Below are 22,303 nucleotides of genomic sequence, written 5' to 3' on the forward strand. Positions count from 1 at the left end.
ATATTCAGCCTTTTTTTCAGGACGTTTCAAAAAATTACAAAGAGTCATCAGATTCACAGTTTGGACATACAAAAAACAACTTATTAATACCTGTGTTTTTTATACATTTTGAATGAGCCCAGTTCTTGCATTGTGCACACTCGATCCACTCTTCTCCAGGCTGCGACTTCGAATATGCACACTGTAAAAAAAGTATGTAAAGTTACATAAAAAATGAGTGTAACGATTACATTATTAATAATGGAAATGTATAAATTCATGTACTTTTACAAACAATTGTTTTTTTACTCTTTGTTGTGTAAATAATTATTTATATTTTGCAAAAAATTACAAGATTAAAAGTATAATTTATAGAGTTATGTAAATATACAATTTTTGTGTAACATTATATAGTATATCATAATATATTACACATCATATATTAATTTTACATATTACAGCTGAATTTTTACGTAAATATATATTACAAAAATAAAAAAATTATTAGAAATTTGCAATCATTTTTAACTAATTTAGTTTTTTTTACGTTGCAACATAAGTTTCAAATTAAAAACTTTTGGTTAGACAATTCATTTTCGGTAAGATATATTTTTATGCATATATTTATGCCAAGCAGTTTACGCTGCCACTGTTTCAACTGTTGAACAACTGTTCAACTGTCGTATCGATAACTCGCCCGAGTGAGAGTAGAGGACTGAAAATCATATGTTTGTCTCCTTCTACTGCTCAACATTATCCAAAATCCCGTACCGCAAGAACAATGAGGATGCTCATAATTTCGAAATTAGTGTATGTAGTACCATGCGTTTTCATAGTCCTTGGCTGGATTCGGGGAGACGCTATTTAGCACTATTTAACGCTGAAAATCTATAGTCATGTCACGTATACTATAGATTTTCAGCGCTACATAGCGCTAATAGCGTCTCTCCGAATCCATCCCATACGATACGCCCCTGAAGACTCGCCGTCGCGCGTTATAACAAATGAACAGTCGTTGTTACGTGGTGAGCGGTTAGAAAAGATGTGACTCTCGAAAGCAGGCAGATCATTCCGAGCACTGGTTCCAAGCAGTTTGAAACGTTAATTTACTGCGTGACATTTTTCACGAGTAATAAAATCAGTATAAAGTGATTTTGTTGTGCAAGTACAGAAGTAAAATTCGATACTGTCGCTGACCGAACTTCAAGAAGTACAAGAAAGCTTATCGAAAAAAAGTAAGTTTTTATACATAAGAACAACTATGTTACATACTGGATGTAAATTTTTGTATCGACGTGAAACCGATATTCACAAAATTTTATTAGTTTTTATAATTGTACATAACAATTTTGTTATGGTTATCCTAGAATACGGCAATTTTCACTTTTACCTTTTACTTCTTTAAAACTTTACGATTTTTTTCGTTCAGGCTTAAGAACTAATTTTTCAATCAAAAATGCTAACATGTTAAATGTGTAATTCCATGTTTCCTTCTATTCTTTTGTACAATAAACATCAAGTTTTTCATAAAAATATGCCTAATTTACGAATAACTTGTTTCTTCAAAGATTGCGGAAAACAGTTCAATAGATATTTTAACTTTAAAAAATATATTCTTAGATGGCATACTAAAAATTGCGGTAAACAAATAGACATAATTTATCGTTGCAGAGAAAAAGATTGTAATATCTGTTTCACAAATACAAAAGATTTTAATAGACACTTATATCATCATATAAGGCAAAGTAAATTTGAGATATATTGTGGATACCCAGCTTGTTTGAATACAACACTTTTTAAAACAGTCAATTGTTATGCAGTACACATATGTAGACATCACTCAAATTTATGTGAACAAGATATTGTTGATGATGCTCATAAGAAATTAGATCACAGTACTAAAGATGATTATATGGATACTAGTGATAATTGTGTTTTAGAAGAAGAGACTTTCAATCTCAGAGAGAATCAATCTTTTACTGATGCAGTACAGTATGTAAGAGCTATTTCACAATTGTATTTCAACTTAATTACAAAATATTCTTTGATAGAACGTTCTTTACAAGCTATAATAGATAGATGTATCATCCATAATTGAACTTTCTTATGAGCATTTTATCGCTGCTTTAAATGACAGTGATTTACAAGATGATGTTAAAAAAAGAATCAAAAATATGTTTCAAAGCAGCCATAATCTTTTCTCAAACATTTATAGTCCTGTAAATGGTTGTCTTAGAAGTACTTATGCAAGAAATATATATTTTAAAAAACATTTTGACATTGTTATGCCTGTACAAATAAATTTAGGATTTGATAACAATCACAAAGAGTGTTACTATCATTACGTTCCAATTTTGAATACTTTAGAAGTCTTATTAACTAATCCTAATATCCGACAATTCTGCTTAAATTCTTATAATAATTCTAGTAATGGTAACGTGCTATCTGATATACAAAGTGGTAACATATTAAAAAATAATAATTTCTTTCAAAGAAATAAAAATACGTTAGAAATTATATTATTTCAAGATGCATTTGAAGTATGCAATCCGTTAAGTTCCTCAAAAAAAAAAGTTTAAACTTGTCGGTCTTTACATGATTCTTGGAAATTTACCTGCTTATCTGAGGTCAAAAGTGGAACATATACAACTTGTTTTTCTATGTTATGAAAAACATATCACGTTCTTTGGTTGGGAAAAGATAATGGAACCTTTAATAAATGATTTAAGAAATTTAGAGAAAAATGGAATAGTTATTTCTGGTCCAAATGAACCAATTAATTTCACTGGTACTGTAGTAGCTATGTTAGGCGACAGTTTAGGAAGTCATTAAATAGGTGGTTTTACAGAAAATTTTCATTCCTCAGAATATTTTTGTCGTTTTTGTGACATAACTCAAAATCAATTACAATCAACATATGTATGTAAAAATATAAATCGCAATCCAGACAATTACAATTTATGTGTGAAACAAACTGAACAAACTACAAAAATCGTAAAAGGCATAAAGCGAAATTCACCTTTGAATAAACTTAGTTATTTTCATGTATGTAATCCAGGGTTACCACCCTGCGCAGCTCATGATCTTCTAGAAGGTATTATTCCTTATGATCTTATGTATTGTGTTAAATATTTTGTTAAAGAAGGATGGTTTACTTATAACTTTTAAATTCTCGATTGCAAAAAATAAAATTTCTAAATGAAACTAAATACAACAGCATTCCATTCATAAAAGATTCGTGTAAAATTACTGGTACTGCAAGTCAAGTTAAAAGATTACTACTGATATTTCCTTTAGCTATCTTTGATTCAATTAAGGATACTTGAAAATGAAGTTTGGTTATTAATACTGCAACTTCGAGAAATCTGTTCTTTGATTTTTGCTTGTGCATTATTCTTTGGCCAGATTGCGCTATTGCAAGAGAAAATAAATGAATATTTATTGTTAAGATCCAAATGTTTTCCAAACATAAAATTCAGACCAAAACACTTATATTTCACATTATATTTCTCATTATCCTTCTTTAATTGTATCTTTTGGTCCGCTTAAACATTTATGGACTTTACGATTTGAAAGTAAACATGGATATTTTAAAAACATTATCAAGCATACGCAAAATTATAAGAACATAACAAAATCGTTATCATATAAACATCAATATTTACAAAGTCAACTTCCAAAAAATACATACTGTTCTTTGGTAATAGTGGATAACGCAGAAGAATATATTCCAGAAAATTTTAGTAACAATATTTCATCCGTTATAATAGATTATTTTTATGATAAAAGGAATGAAAATTTTAAATATATAGCTTCACAAATTACTTTCAAAGGCATTACATATAAAACAAATATGTATCTGCGTAGGAAAAGACTGTTATGATAACTTTATCATATGCAAAATCAAATATTTTTCAATAAGTAATTCTTATTCAAATGTATATTTTCTGGGTACCACGATAAAAGTTGTATATAATTCTGATTTTGGAATATATGAACAATTCGAAATTAAAGATCAAGAACATAAAATCGATAAAATGTCTTTGTTTCCATACTCTGCTTTACTTATTCCACATCCTATTCTTGAAACTTACTTAAATTCCATTGCCGTTTATATCTTTAAATATGCACCTCTCGACCTATGACATTATGTGAGTAATACTTTGGTAATACTCATTGTTCAGTATTATTATTTAGTATTATGTATAACATGTGTATATATTTTCTGTTTTGCAGATGTCTTATTTATTTAAAGTTTGGTCGGCCAATAGAAAACAAAAAATCTCATTGGTAATTCATCAATCGGATAACATGTTACCTGAACTTATTACAAAAAGTAATAGCAAACTTGGTATTAATGGTTCCACTCTTGTTATGGAAAAGGATGGTGCAAATATCGATGATAATGATGTTCTAAAATTTTGTTCCGGTGAAACTTTTATGTTACTGCAAGCAGAAGAATTTTGGTCACCTCAAAATGAGACGGAATTACGCAGTACAGCATCAGCGGATATTCTAAGTCTAAGTGATTCTGCATCTACTTTGCCAACTTTGTCAAGTACACGACATGCTTCATCTCCAATAACTGTGTCGCATATTAAATCAGACAATTATGAAACTTGGACAAATTTTCATATACCTTGGGACAATTTGGAATCTACAGTGCTTAAAGAATTAGAAGCAGAAAACCGTAGCAAATATGTAATACATGCTGTTGTAAATCGTATAGTTTCAGAAATGAGAAACATATAGGAATTTATCCCATCTAAAGCATTTAAAATAGTTGCTAAAAAGGTCATCGAAAAATATCCTCAAATATTCAAAGCTATGGATAAAGATGGTAAATGTTTCGGAGATGGAAGTCATACATTATATTTAAAACTTCGTGATAGAAATTGTTATCTTAATAGACCACACATGAAAAGGTCTTTAAGTCGAAGTTTAAATATACCGTTAAAAAAACAACGAAAAATTTTATCTGCCAAAGCTGGATGTAGTAATTGGCAACCTGACCATTATGAGGAATCAGAAACAGAAGATACAGTAGAAGACAAAACTGAATTTCTACGGCAAGTAATCCTTCAAGATGCTCTAGAAAATGATCCTGATACTCAAAAGAAAATTTATTTATATCTTGAAGCAACGTATCCTGCACAAAGGTTATTCCTGAATAATGTCCATAAACCACTTACAATTCAAGATATAAAAACTTCATGGCCGATACTTTTACAAAAAAAGTATATGTTCTGGCATTATCACAAATTAATGGAACACTCTATACATAAACTGAAAGAACAAATGTTAAAGAAACGGGAAAAAATGCTCAGTTATGGACGTCTTAAAAATTATAAGGAAATTATTAATACAACTGGCTCAACGGAGATTAAATTAATCAAAGTCATTATGAAACATTTTAAAGATGACTTCCATGCATTATTTAAAACATATCCTGTAAGTTTCACTTGAATATATATCATTATCTTTGTCAATCAATTATATGATTTTATAAATGTAACCAATTTTTTTATTGTATAGGAAGGGACAGCCTTGAAAGAAATTGAAGCACCTATTGCTGCACCATGCATTGTAATCATAGGTAATATATTATATTATAATTATCTTGGTTTTAAAATTATTTTAATTCTTATATTTTTATGTGTATGTACTTGGTTGTGTGTTACAGATGATACGGAACATTGGATGTTTTATTTATTTATAGAAGCAATGCACATTGAGAGAACATATTGCTTTTATGAAGCTCTGGAAATGTTGATGTCTGCGTACTATGTCTTCAACATGGAATATCCTTCACACTGTGCATGTACCTTGGAATTTATATAGAAGTATTTTTTAAACATTCATCCAATCTCTGGTACTAAATCACGTCAAGTCAAAACGAAATACAAAGTACTTTCACTGTTTAACAAATTAAGAGACATTGAAGATAAATCTATTGACAAAGAAAACATTTCATCAGACTCATAAGTGTTTCACTTAATATTGTTTGGCGTTTGGCGTACAGTATACATTAAGTTTCTAAACATATTTCTTTCCTGCTTTTCTTACTTTTCCTGCTTCTATAAAATGATATACAGGGTGATTCAGAACAACCACGCGTCCTTGCAAAGACGTATTCTGGAAGTAATTCTGAGACGAATTTTCCTCTACGAAAATTTTGTCCGAAGCTTACTTTTTGAATTATTAAAGGAAATAGTTAACGAGTAACGGGCCGAGTATAAGAGGCAGACAGGGGCGGCGCGCGACGCGACTTACCGCGACGCTTAGGCGGGGCGCTCAGCTGGTCGCTGCACACAAGATACCTACTAAATACATGCATGTGATACATCACACACACACACACACACACACACACACACACACTCTCTCTCTCTCTCTCTCTCTCTCTTCTCATTCACTCACTCACCTGTACAGATTCGATGTTCTCATACTTGACGAATTGTAACTTGACAGATGAATAATTTCACCGTGGCTCAGATCGCACCTCACGTTTCCATCCACAAATCCACACCGAGTAATAAGCCAGAAGTTTTTTTCTGTCATAAATTGTCATCACGTATCGATACGCACTCGTATTTACTGACGTACTTGAGTGACAAACGAATCTATCGATTTATTATTGCTAGTCGCTACCGATAAATTATTCGGCGACTGAAAATTATTCAAAGAAAGAAATACACATTACGCACAATCACAGTAATCGATCAGAAATTTTCTGGACACGTCTTTTATAAATTGTATCGCGTATCAACACTTTCACGTCCGGGAAATTGCTGATTTAAAAAATTTGTGACGATTCTGGCGTTATGTGGACCAGCACCATCCTGTTGAAATACAATTTTATTTCTATTTATTAATGGTACTTCTTTCAGAAAGTCTGGCAGATTTTCCGTCAGAAATTCCATGTACGATGCGCCATTTAATGTTTCTGGAAGAATAACTGGGCCCAATATTTTTGTACCCATAATTCCAGCCCAGACGTTCAGTTTCCAATGAACTTGGAAATTTCTGAGTCGTGTCGGTCGAGGATTCTCGGCGTCCCACACATGCATATTGTGTGAGTTCAATATTCCTTCTCGCGTAAACAACGATTCATTGCTGAATATTACGCAAGACGGAAGTTTTGGATCTTCGTTCACTCTTCTAAGGAAATCCTCGCAAAATCTCTTTCTCCGAGGATAGTCTTCTTGTCGTAAGTGTTGCACGCGAGTGTAATGATAGGCGTGTAATTTTTCTTCTTTCAATATCCTTTGGACTGTGTAATAAGACAATTCGTACTCTCGAGCAATGTCCCGAATGCTAGTTTCAGGTTCTTGCTCAATAGCACGAACGACTGTTTCCACGTTTCGTAAGGTTCTCGTATCACGATGTCTACCAGTGTCTTTTTTCTTCGGTAAAACGCTTCCGGTTTCGTATAATCTTTGAGCTGCTGCAAGTATAACGTTAGGCCTGGGATGTCTTGCTCTGTTCGGATATTAATTCCGCGTATCTTCTCGCAGCAACGTGATATTGTCCCTGACACTCACCGAGTGCCATCAGCATATCGTAATATTCTTCATTTGTGTACGCTGCCATTTCGCTCTGTTTTTTCGCTTTTAATAATCGAGGGATTATTGATTGCAGTATCGATCGCTTCATTCTATTTATGCGATCTTCGCGGGGGGTCGCGGAAGGGGTACCGACCCTTTTCAGGGCAACCTAATATTATAGTAATCTGTCCTTTTCAGGGCAACCTAATATTATAGTAATCTGTCCTTTTCAGGGCAACCAAATATTTTATTTTCGAGGAACATTCTCTTCGAGTTCGCAAATTTTTTTTTAAAAATCGACACGTTACAGGCAGACATTATCTACTATTCACTTGGCAGTACGAATGTTTCGAAGCATTCCCCTGCCGGTTATCATAGTATCTAATTTATCGATCGGATTTACAGTATCGATAAGTCAGCCTTGACGAATTCATACAGTTTACTATAAAAACATAACCTGATTGTTGTTATCGAGTTATCTCCGCGTCGGGTTACATGCGTTGTGTACGCGTTTTTCTTCGAATAATTTTCAATCGCCGAATAATTAACCGGTAGTGATTAACAGTGATGAACCGATAGAGGCATTCGTAAATACCTCATTCTATCGATCAAGTGTGTGAATAAATCCGTGAAAGTGTTGATACGCGATACAATTTATAAAAGACGTGTCCAGAAAATTTCTGATCGATTACTGTGATTGTGCGTAATGTGTATTTCTTTCTTTGAATAATTTTCAGTCGCCGAATGATTTATCGGTAGCGACTAGCAATAATAAATCGATAGATTCGTTTGTCACTCAAGTACGTCAGTAAATACGAGTGCGTATCGATACGTGATGACAATTTATGACAGAAAAAAACTTCTGGCTTATTACTCGGTGTGGATTTGTGGATGGAAACGTGAGGTGCGATCTGAGCCACGGTGAAATTATTCATCCGTCAAGCTACAATTCGTCAAGTATGAGAACATCGAATCTGTACAGGTGAGTGAGTGAATGAGAAGAGAGAGAGAGAGAGAGAGAGAGAGTGTGTGTGTGTGTGTGTGTGTGTGTGTGTGATGTATCACATGCATGTATTTAGTAGGTATCTTGTGTGCAGCGACCAGCTGAGCGCCCCGCGTAAGCGTCGCTGTAAGTCGCGTCGCGCGCCGCCCCTGTCTGCCTCTTATACTCGGCCCGTTACTCGTTAACTATTTCCTTTAATAATTCAAAAAGTAAGTTTCGGACAAAATTTTCGTAGAGGAAAATTCGTCTCAGAATTACTTCCAGAATACGTCTTTGCAAGGACGCGTGGTTATTCTGAATCACCCTGTATAATAATATGAATTAGTGCAATAGAAATAGAATGACTAAGTTTTATAAATGTATTTATCCACAAAGATATTTAGTTTTGCGTTATATCTTTATAAAATATTGAGTTCGAAATGTTATATAGTTTATAACTTTTATTTTTATGTTTCTTTCTAAGCTTATATGTAATATTAAATCTTATAAGGGATATTGTTCCGAAAGGAACATGTCGAGTTTATGGTAGTCCTTTTGTGTACTGAAAATAGATACCAAAATAGTGTACAATATAAAATTTTAGCCGCGGCAAATCATTTTTGGATATACTTTAGAAAAGTCCCTGCTCAGAAACTTAAAAGAAAGTGTTTGCACGGGTTCCCCGTGGAGAGGAGAGCACGAAAAAAATCGATTTTAGCTGTCGGAAATTTGTCCAAAACCAAGAAAGCCGCACCTAGTTTTTAGCAGTTTTTACTAAATTTTCGCGATTTTTCCGATTATAGTGACTTAAAATGTAAGCGGCCCGCGTAAGATCTGTGATCAAAACGGCTATACTTTAGAATATTCACCTATAACCTAACCTAACCAACATTTTTCTGTGCAAAAATCGCGAAAATTCAGTAAAACTCGCCAAAAACTAGGTGCGGCTCTCTTGGTTTTTGACAAATTTCTGACAACTAAAATCGATTTTTTCGTGCTCTCCTCTCCCCGGGAAACCCGTGCAAACACTTTTTTTAAGTTTCTGAGCAGGGACTTTTCTAAAGTATAGCCAAAAGTTTATACTGGGAAAGTATATGCTTGGGTGGAGAGCACTAGGTGACGGGCTTCGCTCGTCACCTAATACTCTTCCGCATAAAAAAAATAACTCAACTTTGAGGTGACCAAAAGTACTGCGTGGATGTTACAATATAGAACCTTGCTTTACGTTGCACATTTTTCAAATTTCTTTTGTTAATAACTTTTTAATAAACAACAATCCACTATTGAAACAGTGCGGGTTATTCGGGGAGGTGACCTTTGTAATATAGGTCAATATCATATTCTTGTTTCGCGTGGACAGCTGAAAATTCGTGCAAAATCATTAAACTTCTTTTGTTAATAACTTTTTAACAAACAACGAGCGACGGCTAAAACCTCTTGAAGGTCACTTAGGAGGATAATCTTGACAACATATGTCAAGATCATTGAAATCGGTGAGGTCGCCCCTAATGTAGACACTTACCATATTTTCGTTAATTATTATGTTTATTATTTTCGTTTGATTACATGCTCCTGCTCTACACACACTATATCTATATCTTCTAACAAACATACAGAAACGTATCAAAAAATAAAAAAAAACAGTTTTTCTTTACTGTAATAGCGTTTAGTTTACATTTTTCTATTAGGTAAAAACTTCGGAAAAAATTATTTGCCGCGGCTAAAATTTTGTATTTTACACTATTTTGGTATCTATTTTTAGTACACAAAAGAACTACCATGAACTCGACATGTTCCTTTCGGAACAACAGCCTTAATTTATTGTATTTTTGTTTATTAAAGCAAAAGTGATACAATCTCTATTTTTTAAATAAAGTGTGTTTTTAATAATGTAATATGGAACTTTAAAAATATATATAGTACTATTATAAAATAATTTCGTAGATTTACGTTACGATTGTAAATTTCATTTCTGTTTTTTATCAATAAAAATATGTAACACAAATTATTACACAAAAGTTTCTGCGTATTTACATACTCCATTAAAAAATTTAATATATGAAATTATATAAATACAAATACGAAATATATTATTACACAAATGTTTCTAGAAATCTACTCTCAACATATAAATTTACTTGTGTAAGTTGCTTATTTACAATATAAGATAATAATTTTACTTCCGAAATATAAATTTACTGGTACATGTAAAAACACCTTTAATAGATGGTCCCAATATTACCCACTTTACAAGTTGTAAGTTTACATGAAAATTTTTTACAGTGCATCATAACAAAAAATACAATAATATTCCAAGCTATCTTCCTTATCATCGCTTTCAATGTCTTCTTGGAGAACCTTTCTTTTACCTTTGCCTTTTCCCTTTCCCTTTCCTTTCTTTTTTGCGTCTAAACTTATATCTTCCTTTCTTTTGTTTCTTTGCTCTTCAGCTAATGCATTTTTCTCTGGAGTGTCGGTCAAAACGGCTGATTTTCTAACTCGACGCCTAGAATTTCCTTGTCTGGGTGGTGCTTTTGCCGAACTATTTCAGGTGAAAATGGAGATGCTGTTTTATTGTTGGAAAGATCAACACCATCAAGGTTAGATGTGATAGACGATTGTCCTGTATTATTAATATTGGATGGCCCTGGTTGAGGATCGTTTTCTTCGATGATCTGATGTGTAGAATTAGGTGGTTCTCGGCTTTCAAGCAATGGGCGATCAGTTACGTAAGATGGTGCGAAATCTTCATCCGTGAATATATTTTTATTAAATGGATATATTCCAGTTTTTTTGAATCCATTGATTATGTTGTTAGGAGTTGCTGCTAAAGGCCAGGCATATTTAAAAATCCCTGGCAGCTCATAAATGGACATCGTTTTTCCAGGGTTATTACGCATCCAATTATTTTGAGCTGTAGCACAATAACTTTTAAACGAGCCATACACATTGACATCCAAACTTCAACCTTTGGGTTGAAGGCGATGAGTGCAATGTGGGGGGAAAGATAGCATTATGATCCCATTGACTTTCGCTTTCGCAATAACATTAATGTCAATATGGGATGAATGGTTATCCAGCAGTAAAACAGACTGGTTCTGATGGAGTTGGCTTCACATATTTTATAAAGTGATCTACATATATCAGAAACTCCGTTGCTGTCATCCATCCAGAGTTATTTCCCGCTCCAATAGATTCGGGTGGACCATCTCGGATAAATAGGTCTTTGTATTTGTTACGTCCAGAGCTCCGTGAGCTCGAAGGAAGGGCGCAACAGAGCGCCTCTCGTACCTTGATGCACTTAGACCCCAAAGTATGAGTCGGACTGACCACTGTGTTCCGGCTTTAAAGATCAACGACCACGGAGGTCGATCTTACCCTAAACCCGGAACGGTCTGCCCGTAGGTCCCTTTTTAGGTCAAGGAACTGAATCCCTTTTACCTGGGATAGGACCTGTACGACCTGCTGAAAATGGGGATGAGTAGAGGGAATTCAAATAATTTAGTACACCTTTATTTTTGTTAATTTAAAAAAACATTATATTTGAAAAGTTACGTCTGCGTACAAGTTAAAACATTATATTTAGAATAAAAATAAAAAGGTTACATCTGCGAATAACATGATATAGTGTTCGTGTTGTTTGGGTTTTTATATACAAAGTGTAATTTGAAATTTGTGCGTTGCGACGCCGATTGTAATAGACTAAAACGGCGTCGATGCGCGGCCCGCCTTGCACGCGCTGTCGACGTCGCAAACCCAGTGTTCACGTGATACTCTATACTTTCTTAAGATTGGGTGCCAGGTGCGTCACTGCACACCATTCGAAAAATCCTCAAGAACGCGACTAGCTCTTAATTCTCCTTCTTCACTCGGGCGTGGGAAAGTCAGTTGGGACCGCTGGAAGGGCAACCGTGAAATAATAATGCTCCACCAATTCAATAACAAATAAATTGTGTATTTCGTTCACGAGTACATCGGACGGACGAATACTCGTCCGCCAGGCTTCTCAAGATGATCTCTCGGATCACACGCAACTCGGAACGGTCGGCGAAGCGAAGATCTCTAGGCGGCCGCACCGCTACCCGAAACTACCCAGGATCGACTCTCGACGTTCGCTCGGCAAACGGGTCGGAGATCCCGATGAACCCGGAGACCTCCGAAGAAACGCCACACCTTGGCGAAATCTTCCCGGGTCCTGCGATTCCGATACGATTCCGACCCCGATACGCTCCACGGCAGGCTGACGCGTGCACGCAGCTTTGAGACCCGCTAAATCGCCCTGCGATATGGTTTAGGCCCCGCGACGCTCAACTCGCAACCGCGACACGATACGATACGATACGATAAACCACACGGAACTCGACGTGTCGATCTCCCCGGGAGTCGGTTACGGCAACACGGCAACGGCACGCGACGGGCACCACATCGGGCTACGGCTCACGCTGGTCCCGTTCGGACGGGTCTACTCTCAACGACCTCCGCCGCCGTCCGATTAACGAATCTTCAACCGCGCATTACTACGCGAAACGCGACGCAGACAGACTACGCCGGCAAACGATACTGTACGCGAGAACGACGAAATACGCTACGCGAAAACGATCCTACACGGCATGACGCAACTTTTGATATAACAGCAAAAGTCCCCGCTAGTAATTCGGATCGCGACACTCATTTCGACACGTATAACTCGCAATTGCAAAACGCGACGCAGACAAATCCCGACGAATAACGATACGTTACGCGACAACGATCCAGCACGGCAAGACGGAACGGCAACCCGTAATCGCAAGTTCCCCGCCCGTAACCCGGATCGCGACAATTACAAACCGACAAGATACAAATCGCGATACAACATGGACGAGAGCTGGCTGTGACTATTGATGGGAGCGTCTCTCCTTACGCGAAATTAACTGGGGCCGATGGACCTCGCCTCGGTACATCTCGACAACGGCAGAACGGCATAAAGTCGCCACACGTGGCTCAAGATCGTGCATACAACCGCGCAATTAACAAAACGTCGAGATGCCGCGAGGGTCCGCTTATCCGGTTACGCGGACTATGGTCGCAGAGTGGAGATCTTACAAAGTCAGCTCGTCCCTCGCAGTCCGGATGTCTGGCCCATGGCAGGATCGTTCTCGTCCTCAGCGTCCTCCCAGAGCGGCAGTCAAGCTCAAAATCGTCGTTACCGGGGCTCGCCTGGAGGTCCTTGCCGTTCGTGCATCAATCTGCGCAACCCCTCGCGCATCGATCCACGCATCGATCCGCCCCTCGCGATCGCCGCCGTCGCCGCTATTGTCGGCTCGGCGGGTTGCCGTGCGGCAGGTGCCAAGTTTGAAACTCCTGGATCCCCTTGCCGTGTGTTACGCTCTTGTTCCGCTGCCTCCGGACGCCGGCTGGCCATGCCCTTGTCCGGGGCGCGGAAGGAGGCGACGATACAGGATTCCTTGTCCTGGTCGCCAGTTTTCTTTCCTCCTTGCTGACGGCTGGGTAATCCCTCTAAAGCTGATGGTTATTCTCCCTTGGCCCTTCCTGGTGCGAGAGGTTTTCTTTCGGGGTTGGTTCTGGACGGCGCGGACCCTCCCAGGCGACCCCGGAACCCGTGCTCCGCTTCTCCGAGTTCCTCCGCCTTCTGGGTTTCCCTCGATGACCATGGAAGTACACATCTCAGACTATGATCTCTCACTCTGCGAACACTAAGAAACTCGCGCGCCTTTCGCGCGGCACAAGTAACCACGGCAATCGCAATCGAGACACAAGTTCGACGCTCCCTCGCTTGAGGGAACGATCCCACCAATACTGTGCCACCTCAATCGGGCGAACCCTTGTGACGGACGCGCAGGCACGTCACAGTGTTTACTGGCAGATTGTAATTAACTATTAATTGAAACTAACATATTCAGTAACAAGTTTTACTTTAATTATAAACTAACACTAATCGTTGGTTAAAAAGTATCGGCGGAAAAGGGTGGCTGGGATTAGGATAAGAAAAAGCCGTCCCCTGACTATGAAGGGTATCCCGATGGCTGGGTCTGTGTGCCGAAGGGCGGCCCTGAGAGTGGGAATGGGATCAAAATCGGGGTCTAGGACGAGGGCATCAAGTGGAAGGGGGTAAGTGATTTGAGGGAAGATGTAGAGGAACCGTTCGCCGAGAGCCACTAGTGAACGGCGGACGAACTCTAATACTGTATCCTCATCCACCGAGGGTAACGGAGAAAGAGGAGGGAAAGTTAGGAAATCCTCAAAATCACCAGGTTGGATTGATGAGAAATGACGGGAGGACGGAGCTGGGGAAACAGAGGAAGAGTATCGGGGAGAGCTAGGCAGTGATGCCTGGATGGATGCCCGTGATGAGGATTCGGATAGAGAGAAATAACAGGAAGGTGGTGGTGTAAGAGAAGGAGGAGGGGATAGAGAAAGAGAAACGCTTGAAGGGGTTGATGATCGGGAAAAGGAAGAGTTTGAGGAAACAGAAGACGGAGTAGGAGATCGGGGTATGGGTTCCAAAATCTGAATTGAAGAGGATGGCGATGCCCGAGGAGAAGGGGAAGAAATTATTTGGACGGAGGAGCTGGAGAAAGAAGGCCGAGGAGGATCTAATATTAAAACCGATGTGGATGTAGATGACGCTGAGGGGGGCCGCGGATTAATTTCAATCGCGTTCCTCTTACGCGGTGGTTCTGTCGATAGGGGCCCCCAGATCACTCCCCTTGATCTCCACGAAACGGTCCCGAAAAAGGAGACCCACTGCGGGATCTTTTGTTGGGAGACACTTAAAAAGGGCCAAACGGAATGAGTTAAGGAGAAACGAATAGAAAAAGGTAGAAGAGACTAGAAGAGGAAAATGAGAATGAGAGTTGTCGGCGATGAATAAACAAAGTAAAAGGAAAGAAGGAAAAAGAAAGATGTAACAAACAGAAGGTTCGCTTACTTATTTGCAGGTGTGTAGTCTATTAAGTAATGCCGACCGGTGAGAGATTCCCGTGGTCTGCAGGGAATGTTGATGTCCAGAGACCAGAGTAGAACTCGCGTAATCAGAGATTCCCGTGCACCGCAGGGACTGTTGGTGTCCAGAGACCAGAGTAACTCACGCAACCGAGCTGGTGTTATTACACTTTAGAAAACTAGACCGGCACTGAGGTTATGAATCTTCCACACAAGATAAGCGATCCTTACGTTCGCGAAGGCGGACAGAATGAAAAAGCGGTCTTCCGGAGTGGTCGTCACCTTTTATATGATAGGATAGTGTGGGAGAGGGGTAGCTTTTCCGGGAACTACTTTTCGGGGACCGTTCGTTAATTAATTGCAGGTATCGACAGTCGGTCTATGAGGCGATAAGCCGTTCGCAGATGGTTCTCTTAAGCCGGATAATTTCCTTACCGAAGTCTCGCGCCGACACGCGTGTGTCTGGACTCGCGCCGACACACGCGGCTCCTGTGAGGGTATTTACCCGGGGATGATCCGGCGCATCTGTATCATTTCTCTTCCTGGAAGAGCGATATCCCAAACTGACACCGCGAGAGACTACAGTCACGCGCGACCGAATTTGTTGCGATGCGGCTTATTGTCTTTTAATTAAAAAATAATCATTAGAGATCAAGGGTTTTAATATCGGGATCTAATATCGCGCCTGACCGGACACGTGTGTCAAAACCCGCGGCTCCTGTGAGGGTATTTCCCCGGAGATGATCCGACGCAGCTGTATCATTTGTTTTTTTCTAATCCCTCACTGGGGCCCTACTGACCACACGCGACCGGATCGACGTGTCGCGCCACATTGTCCGATAATGAAAAAAAGATAACGCTATATTTCTTGGAAGCAAGGAACCGTGCAGTCTCTGGACATAACATATTTAAGTCGCGAGAAAATGAACATCGGTGGTAGGGTGTTTCCCGATGCACTCATTGCCATTTCAACAGTGACTAAAGTGCCACGTTCAGCAGATACCAAAGCTCCTACTTGCTTAATGCCTTTCTGTGCAACTATTTTTTTCGGTTTTAAAACGGTTTGAACACCTGTTTCGTCTAAATTCCATATTCTGGACGGTGTTAAGTTGTACTTGAGTATAATGTCACCAAGCTTAGAAAAGAATTCTTCCACGTTATGCTTATTAAACGAGGTAGCTCGACTTGCACTAGTGGATTCCGGAGTCCTTATTGCAAGTGTACGATTGCTCTTTAAGAAAGCTGTTAGCCAATCAGGACCAGCTGAGCCATTTTTATGCCAAGAAAATGGAATATTCTTGATACTAAATTTCACCGCACACTCATAGGCCAGTTTTCTCACCTCATTTGGTAAAAAGCCAAAAAAGATAGAAGAGCATTTTAAAATGTATTCCGTCAAGATTTTTTCTTGTTGCTCATCAAAAATCAATCTGACTGATTTGTAGCCTACCGTAGCCTCTTCACCAGCTTTTATCTTCTTAACGAATCTGAACAGAGTCATGTGACATATTTGAAGGTCTCTTGCAACGGTTTTTATTTTTCGACCTTCTTTAATAACTGCTTCAGCAGCTCTGTGCAACAATTCCAACGAAGTGGTTCCTCTCTCAGTCTTTCGTTTGTATGTCCGCATCCTTAATCAAATAAAGAATACTATATATTATTAGGGGTGTGATTTAGTTTTGAGGGTTTTGCAACAGAGTCTGTAGTGTCAGTTTTGTCCAATAGCTGTTTTCGATAGCTGTTGTTTCTTAAAGTTTTGACATTATCCATGACATTTAGTAGCATTACTAGCAATAGATGCAATAAAAGTCGTGTTTATATCATCGTAGAAATGGAACTTCCGAAAGAGCATTTTCGACATTCGTTGCTTTTGTTTTTTAATCAAAAGAAAACTGCAGCTGAGGGTTATAGAATTCTTGTGGAAACTTATGATGATGTTGTCCTATCAATTAAGACGTGTGAGTACTGGTTTAGACGCTTTAAAAGTGGTAATACTGATGTGAGCGACAAAGAACGCTCGGGAACCAAGAAAGCTTGAAAATGTAGATTTGCAAGCATTATTAGACGAAAATCCAACACAATCCACTTCAGAACTTGCCAGAACATTAAATGTTGATCGTACAACAGTTACCAAATATTTGAGCAAAAGAAAACCCTCAAAACTAAATCACACCCCTAATAATTGTATAAATGCGTCGGGGCAAGTTGTTCCAGAGTAACAACGTGCCCCGAATCACGGTAACAACTAGCCCCATTCGACGCGTGGCATTTAGATACAGTTTTCTGATTATACATTAAAACATAGAAATAAACACGTGTGGATAATAATAATAATGTAAATCCATTCGACAAAACAAAATATGCTACTTATAGATATCATCATAAATAATCGAAATATACTAAAAAGTACTGATTGAAAAATATTTATTTACTCGCCTCACGAGCAGCTCCCTGCATAGAACAAACACAAGACACGGCGTGGACGCTACTATGATAACGGTCGCAGTGGCGTGATCGGTTGGTGTTTCACGACGCACATAAAACATATAGCTATCTTTTTATATCATGAATCTAGAACCGTCGGAACAATTTACCCCCGGAACTTTTAGCCCCGCGCTCCCCTACTTACGGCATTTAAATAAATATTTTATTTTATTCTCATTTTAATAACAAGTATATATATAGTATTGTGTACCTTTTTTAAAATCTTTGTTTTTCGAGGGCAGTCTGTTTCAATAAAGAAGTTGAATAACCCTACGTAATACATAAACGTCTGCGTTTTACGTATTTTCCATAAAAGTTATCCGAAGTACCAAGAAATATCTTTGCTATACTGTAAGAAAAACGCGACTAATATAAATTTATATTATATTTGAAAAAAAAACAATTAAAGTAAAATTGTAAGAAAAACATATAAAGATTAGTAGACATTTTCAAAATATCAATACATACCTACTACTCGCAGCTATTAATAATTCACACTGATAATAGTACACATAATAGTACACATAATTCACACTGATATAGTACAAGACAGTGTAACGTACTAGAGTGACGCTGGCAAAGTGACGGCATTTTATACTACTGCTCAAATGATATACATATGTCTACATTATCTATTTCATATCACTTACATTCTTGTATTGTTCTATTAAAATTCAATTTTTCTACCTATTTCATCTTTTCCGCAGATTTTAAATTAAACCAATAAGTTATAGAAACAGCTGCGATCTATGATGTCTTAGATATTCATATTAAGATATTCATATCATTTCTTCCTAAAACAATAAGTAATAAATAAGTGCAACATGTACTGTATAAATCTATCCGTCTATTGTTATTAATGAAGTACGCACCTAAAATTAGTATGGTCTCGCCGCACAGTAATCTGTTATGCACATTCAACCTGACTTTTGACATATTGCAATTGTGTTTTGATCGTTACAGGATGTTTTTTACCAGTTATGATGTAGTCATCTTTTATTAAGAGAAGATGCGGACAAAATGTGTTGCATGAAGAAATCGGTCACATGGACACCCACAAATAACGTATATACAGAGGCATTTGTAATTAATTCTCGAAAATGGTTCTTCGGAACGTAATTTTATTATATATGGTTGAATTCGTAAACAACTAAGCTTTCTATTGCTGATGAAGAAATTTCAAAATTAAAAAAAAATGATAAGTGGTGGGGATATTTTGCAAAATAAAAACATTAAAAATTTTTTCACACTCTTAAAGTACTCTAAAAGCCATTAATTTTGCTTCAAACAAACTTTTTTCTATCTTTAATAGTTTCGAAGATATTCGCTTCGAAAGATAAAAACTGACTTTTTCAAAGGGGTGTTTAATAGGCTTATTATTTTTGATCGAAGTTCGATAACTTCGAAGATTCGAAGCTTCGAATGACTTCGAAGCAACGAAGGAATCTTCGAAAGTACGAAGTTTCGAAGGATTGAAGGATCGAAGCTTCGAACATGTGAAGTAGTCTTCGAAGGCCAATAACTTGAAATTATACGGTAATCGACTACATGCAATAAATTTCAGCTTGTGTTATCCTCTCAACACGTCTTTTCTATTTCTTTGCTATCTGCGAAAGGAATTTTTTTAATTAAAAATATGACTGTGATACGACATTTCATACAATTCTTGCCCTCCCGCTCTCTCACTCTCTCACTCTCTATCGTCATTGACGTGGTGTAACGTCGTCGTCGTCGTCAACGTGGTACAACGACGTCGTTGTCATCGTCGTCGTCGTCAACGTGGTACAACGACGTCGTTGTCATCGTCGTCGTCGTCGACATGGTGTAACGTCGTCGTCGTCCTCGTCGTCGACGTGGTGCAATATCGTCGTCGTCGACATGGTGTAACGTCGTCGTCGTCGACGTGGTGTACTGTCGTCGTCGACGTGGTGCAACGTCGTCGTCGTCGCAAGCTCTTAGCTCGCACGGAAAAGTCATAATAAAATCGATTTACTGTGCAATCGTACCTTCGAAGATTCCTTCGTTCCTTCGAAGCTTCGAAGCTTCGATCCTTGAAATTTCGTACCTTCGAAGATTCCTTCGTTGCTTCGAAAAAGTAACAGTCCTAGTGTTTACCCCCCTAAAAGTGCGAAAGGGTACGTATAAAAAATACGTGTTATTTTGAGCTGGAAAACAACATATTAAAAGCTCATCAAAATCGGAGGGGGACACTTCCATGTTTCCTTGTCAGTCAAAGTTATTACGTCTTGAAAATGAGTGAAAATAAAGAAGAAATTCGATACAATTTGAAATTTTATTATAAAAAAGGGAAGAATGCGACTCAGGCTGCTAAAAAAATATGTGATGTTTATGGACATGATGCAGTATCAGTACGTGTGGCACAATGCTGGTTCAAATGTTTTCAATCTGGAAATTTTGATATAAAAGATGCAGCTCACTCTGGTCGACCAATCACTGGAAAAGTCGATGAAATCATGGAAAAAATTGAACAAGACCGGCACATTGGCAGTCATGATATCGGTAAGGAACTAAACATCGACCACAAAACAATTTTAAACCACTTGAAGAAGGCTGGATTAAAAAAAAACTCGATGTTTGGCGATGGGTGCCACATGATTTAACAATGAAAAATTTAATGGACCGAATTTCCATTTGCGAATCGTTGCTAAAACGGAACGAAATCGAACCATTTTTGAAACGGCTCATTACGGACGATGAAAAATGGATCACTTACGACAATAATGTACGAAAAAGATCGTGGTCGAAGCAAGGTGAAGCTCCGCAAACGGTGGCAAAGCCAGAATTGACGCCAAGAAAAGTGATGCTATGTGTGTGGTGGGACTGGAAAGGAATCGTTCACTATGAGCTGCTGCCGCCCGGTCAAACGATTGATTCTAACCTCTACTATCAACAACTGGAAAGATTACGCCAACCAATCGAAAGAATGCGACCAGAATTGATTAATAGGAAAGGCATCGTTTTCCATCATGACAACGCCAGACCCCACACATCTTTGGCGACCCGTCAAAAATTGAGAGAGCTTGGCTGGGAAGTTTTGATGCCTCCACCGTATAGTCCTGATCTTGCACCATCAGACTATTTGTTTCGGTCTCTACAGAACTCTCTTAATGGTGTACAGTTGACTTCAAAAGAGATCTGTGAAAATCACTTGTCGCAGTTTTTCGCTCAGAAATCACAGAAGTTCTACAGTGATGGGATTATGGTTTTACCTCAAAAATGGCAAAAGGTGGTCGAACAAAACGGCACATATTTGATTTAATAAACTTTATTTAAAATATTAAAAAAACTTATTTCACTTTTGCACTAAAATACGAAGAAACTTTTTCCCCAACCCAATATACTATAAAGATTACCCTCCTGAGTAATCTGCAGAAAATTTTAGTCGCTTGTTGTTTATTAAAAAGTTATTAAAAATAAAAATAACGCTTTGCGAAAAGAAAACTTATTCAATTAATTTTATTAATAACTGTTTACTAAACACTGACTGACTAAAACCTTTTGAAAGTTACTCAGAACAGTAACCTTAACAACATATACCTGAGTCTCTTTTTTGTTACGTCCAGAGACCTCCGTGAGCTCGAGGGAAGGGCGCAACAGAACGCCTCTCGAACTTTGTGGCACTCGGGCCCCAAAACACGAGTCGAGCTGATCACTGAGCTCCGGTTCTAGGATCAACGACCAGGGAGTCGATCTTACTCTAGTATCGGAAGGGTTTGCTCCTTGGTCTTTTTTCGGTCAGGGAACTGAATCTCTTTCACCGGGGATAGGACCCGTACGATCTGTTGTGGGAAGGGAGTGAACCGAGGGTAAAGAAATAAATGAGGCTTTGCTATTTCTTTTACAAGTTTAACACATTATATTTGAGGCATCAGAAAAATACATAAATAAACCAAAATTGGCAATTGGCAACATTGGGCTGATTAAAAAATAAAACATATAGGTTTTATTATTATTGCAATCGCGGATAGAAATACATCAATTAAAATTTAAAGAATTGAAATATTTATATAATATGGGTTAAAGAAAACTATAGATTTTATTGTTATTGGTAATCGAATATAAAAAGGCGGATAAGGGAGGCGGGGATGAGAACGGGATGGAGTCGGTCTCTAGTGATGAGTGGAAATACGATGTTAAGACCGGCGGAGTGCGTCCCTGAGTCTAGGTATATCGATGGGATCAGGTCTGAGGAGGAGGGTGAAAGGGGGAAGGGGTAAAGCGTAGGTGGGGAAAAAGTCGAGGAAACGTTCGCGCAAAATTTGAAGGTAACGCCGGGAAAATTCTCTCAGATCGGCAACGGAGGGAAAGGGTTACCGAAACTCTCCTTGTTTATCTGCACTGGAGGTGT

General features: G+C 38.1%; 2 protein-coding genes across 8 annotated transcripts in view; both read left to right on the forward strand.

Annotated features, from left to right (window-relative positions):
- Positions 1-22,303, forward strand: part of LOC105276776 (ammonium transporter Rh type B) — a 352,615-nt gene that overhangs the window by 324,802 nt on the left and 5,510 nt on the right. The gene's annotated exons all lie outside the window — the stretch shown is intronic.
- On the forward strand, positions 527-5,266 carry LOC109610815. Its single transcript, XM_020030835.1, has 2 exons — positions 527-1,214; positions 4,216-5,266. The coding sequence occupies exon 2, from the start codon at positions 4,216-4,218 to the stop codon at positions 4,729-4,731; it is 516 nt and encodes a 171-aa protein (XP_019886394.1). The 5' UTR covers positions 527-1,214; the 3' UTR covers positions 4,732-5,266.

Source organism: Ooceraea biroi, chromosome 6 (assembly GCF_003672135.1).
Source record: "Ooceraea biroi isolate clonal line C1 chromosome 6, Obir_v5.4, whole genome shotgun sequence".
Lineage (NCBI taxonomy): Eukaryota > Metazoa > Arthropoda > Insecta > Hymenoptera > Formicidae > Ooceraea > Ooceraea biroi.

Excerpts from the sequence above, each read along its gene's own strand:
- LOC109610815 (XM_020030835.1), top strand. The coding sequence starts at position 4,216 with ATGTCTTATTTATTTAAAGTTTGGTCGGCCAATAGAAAACAAAAAATC.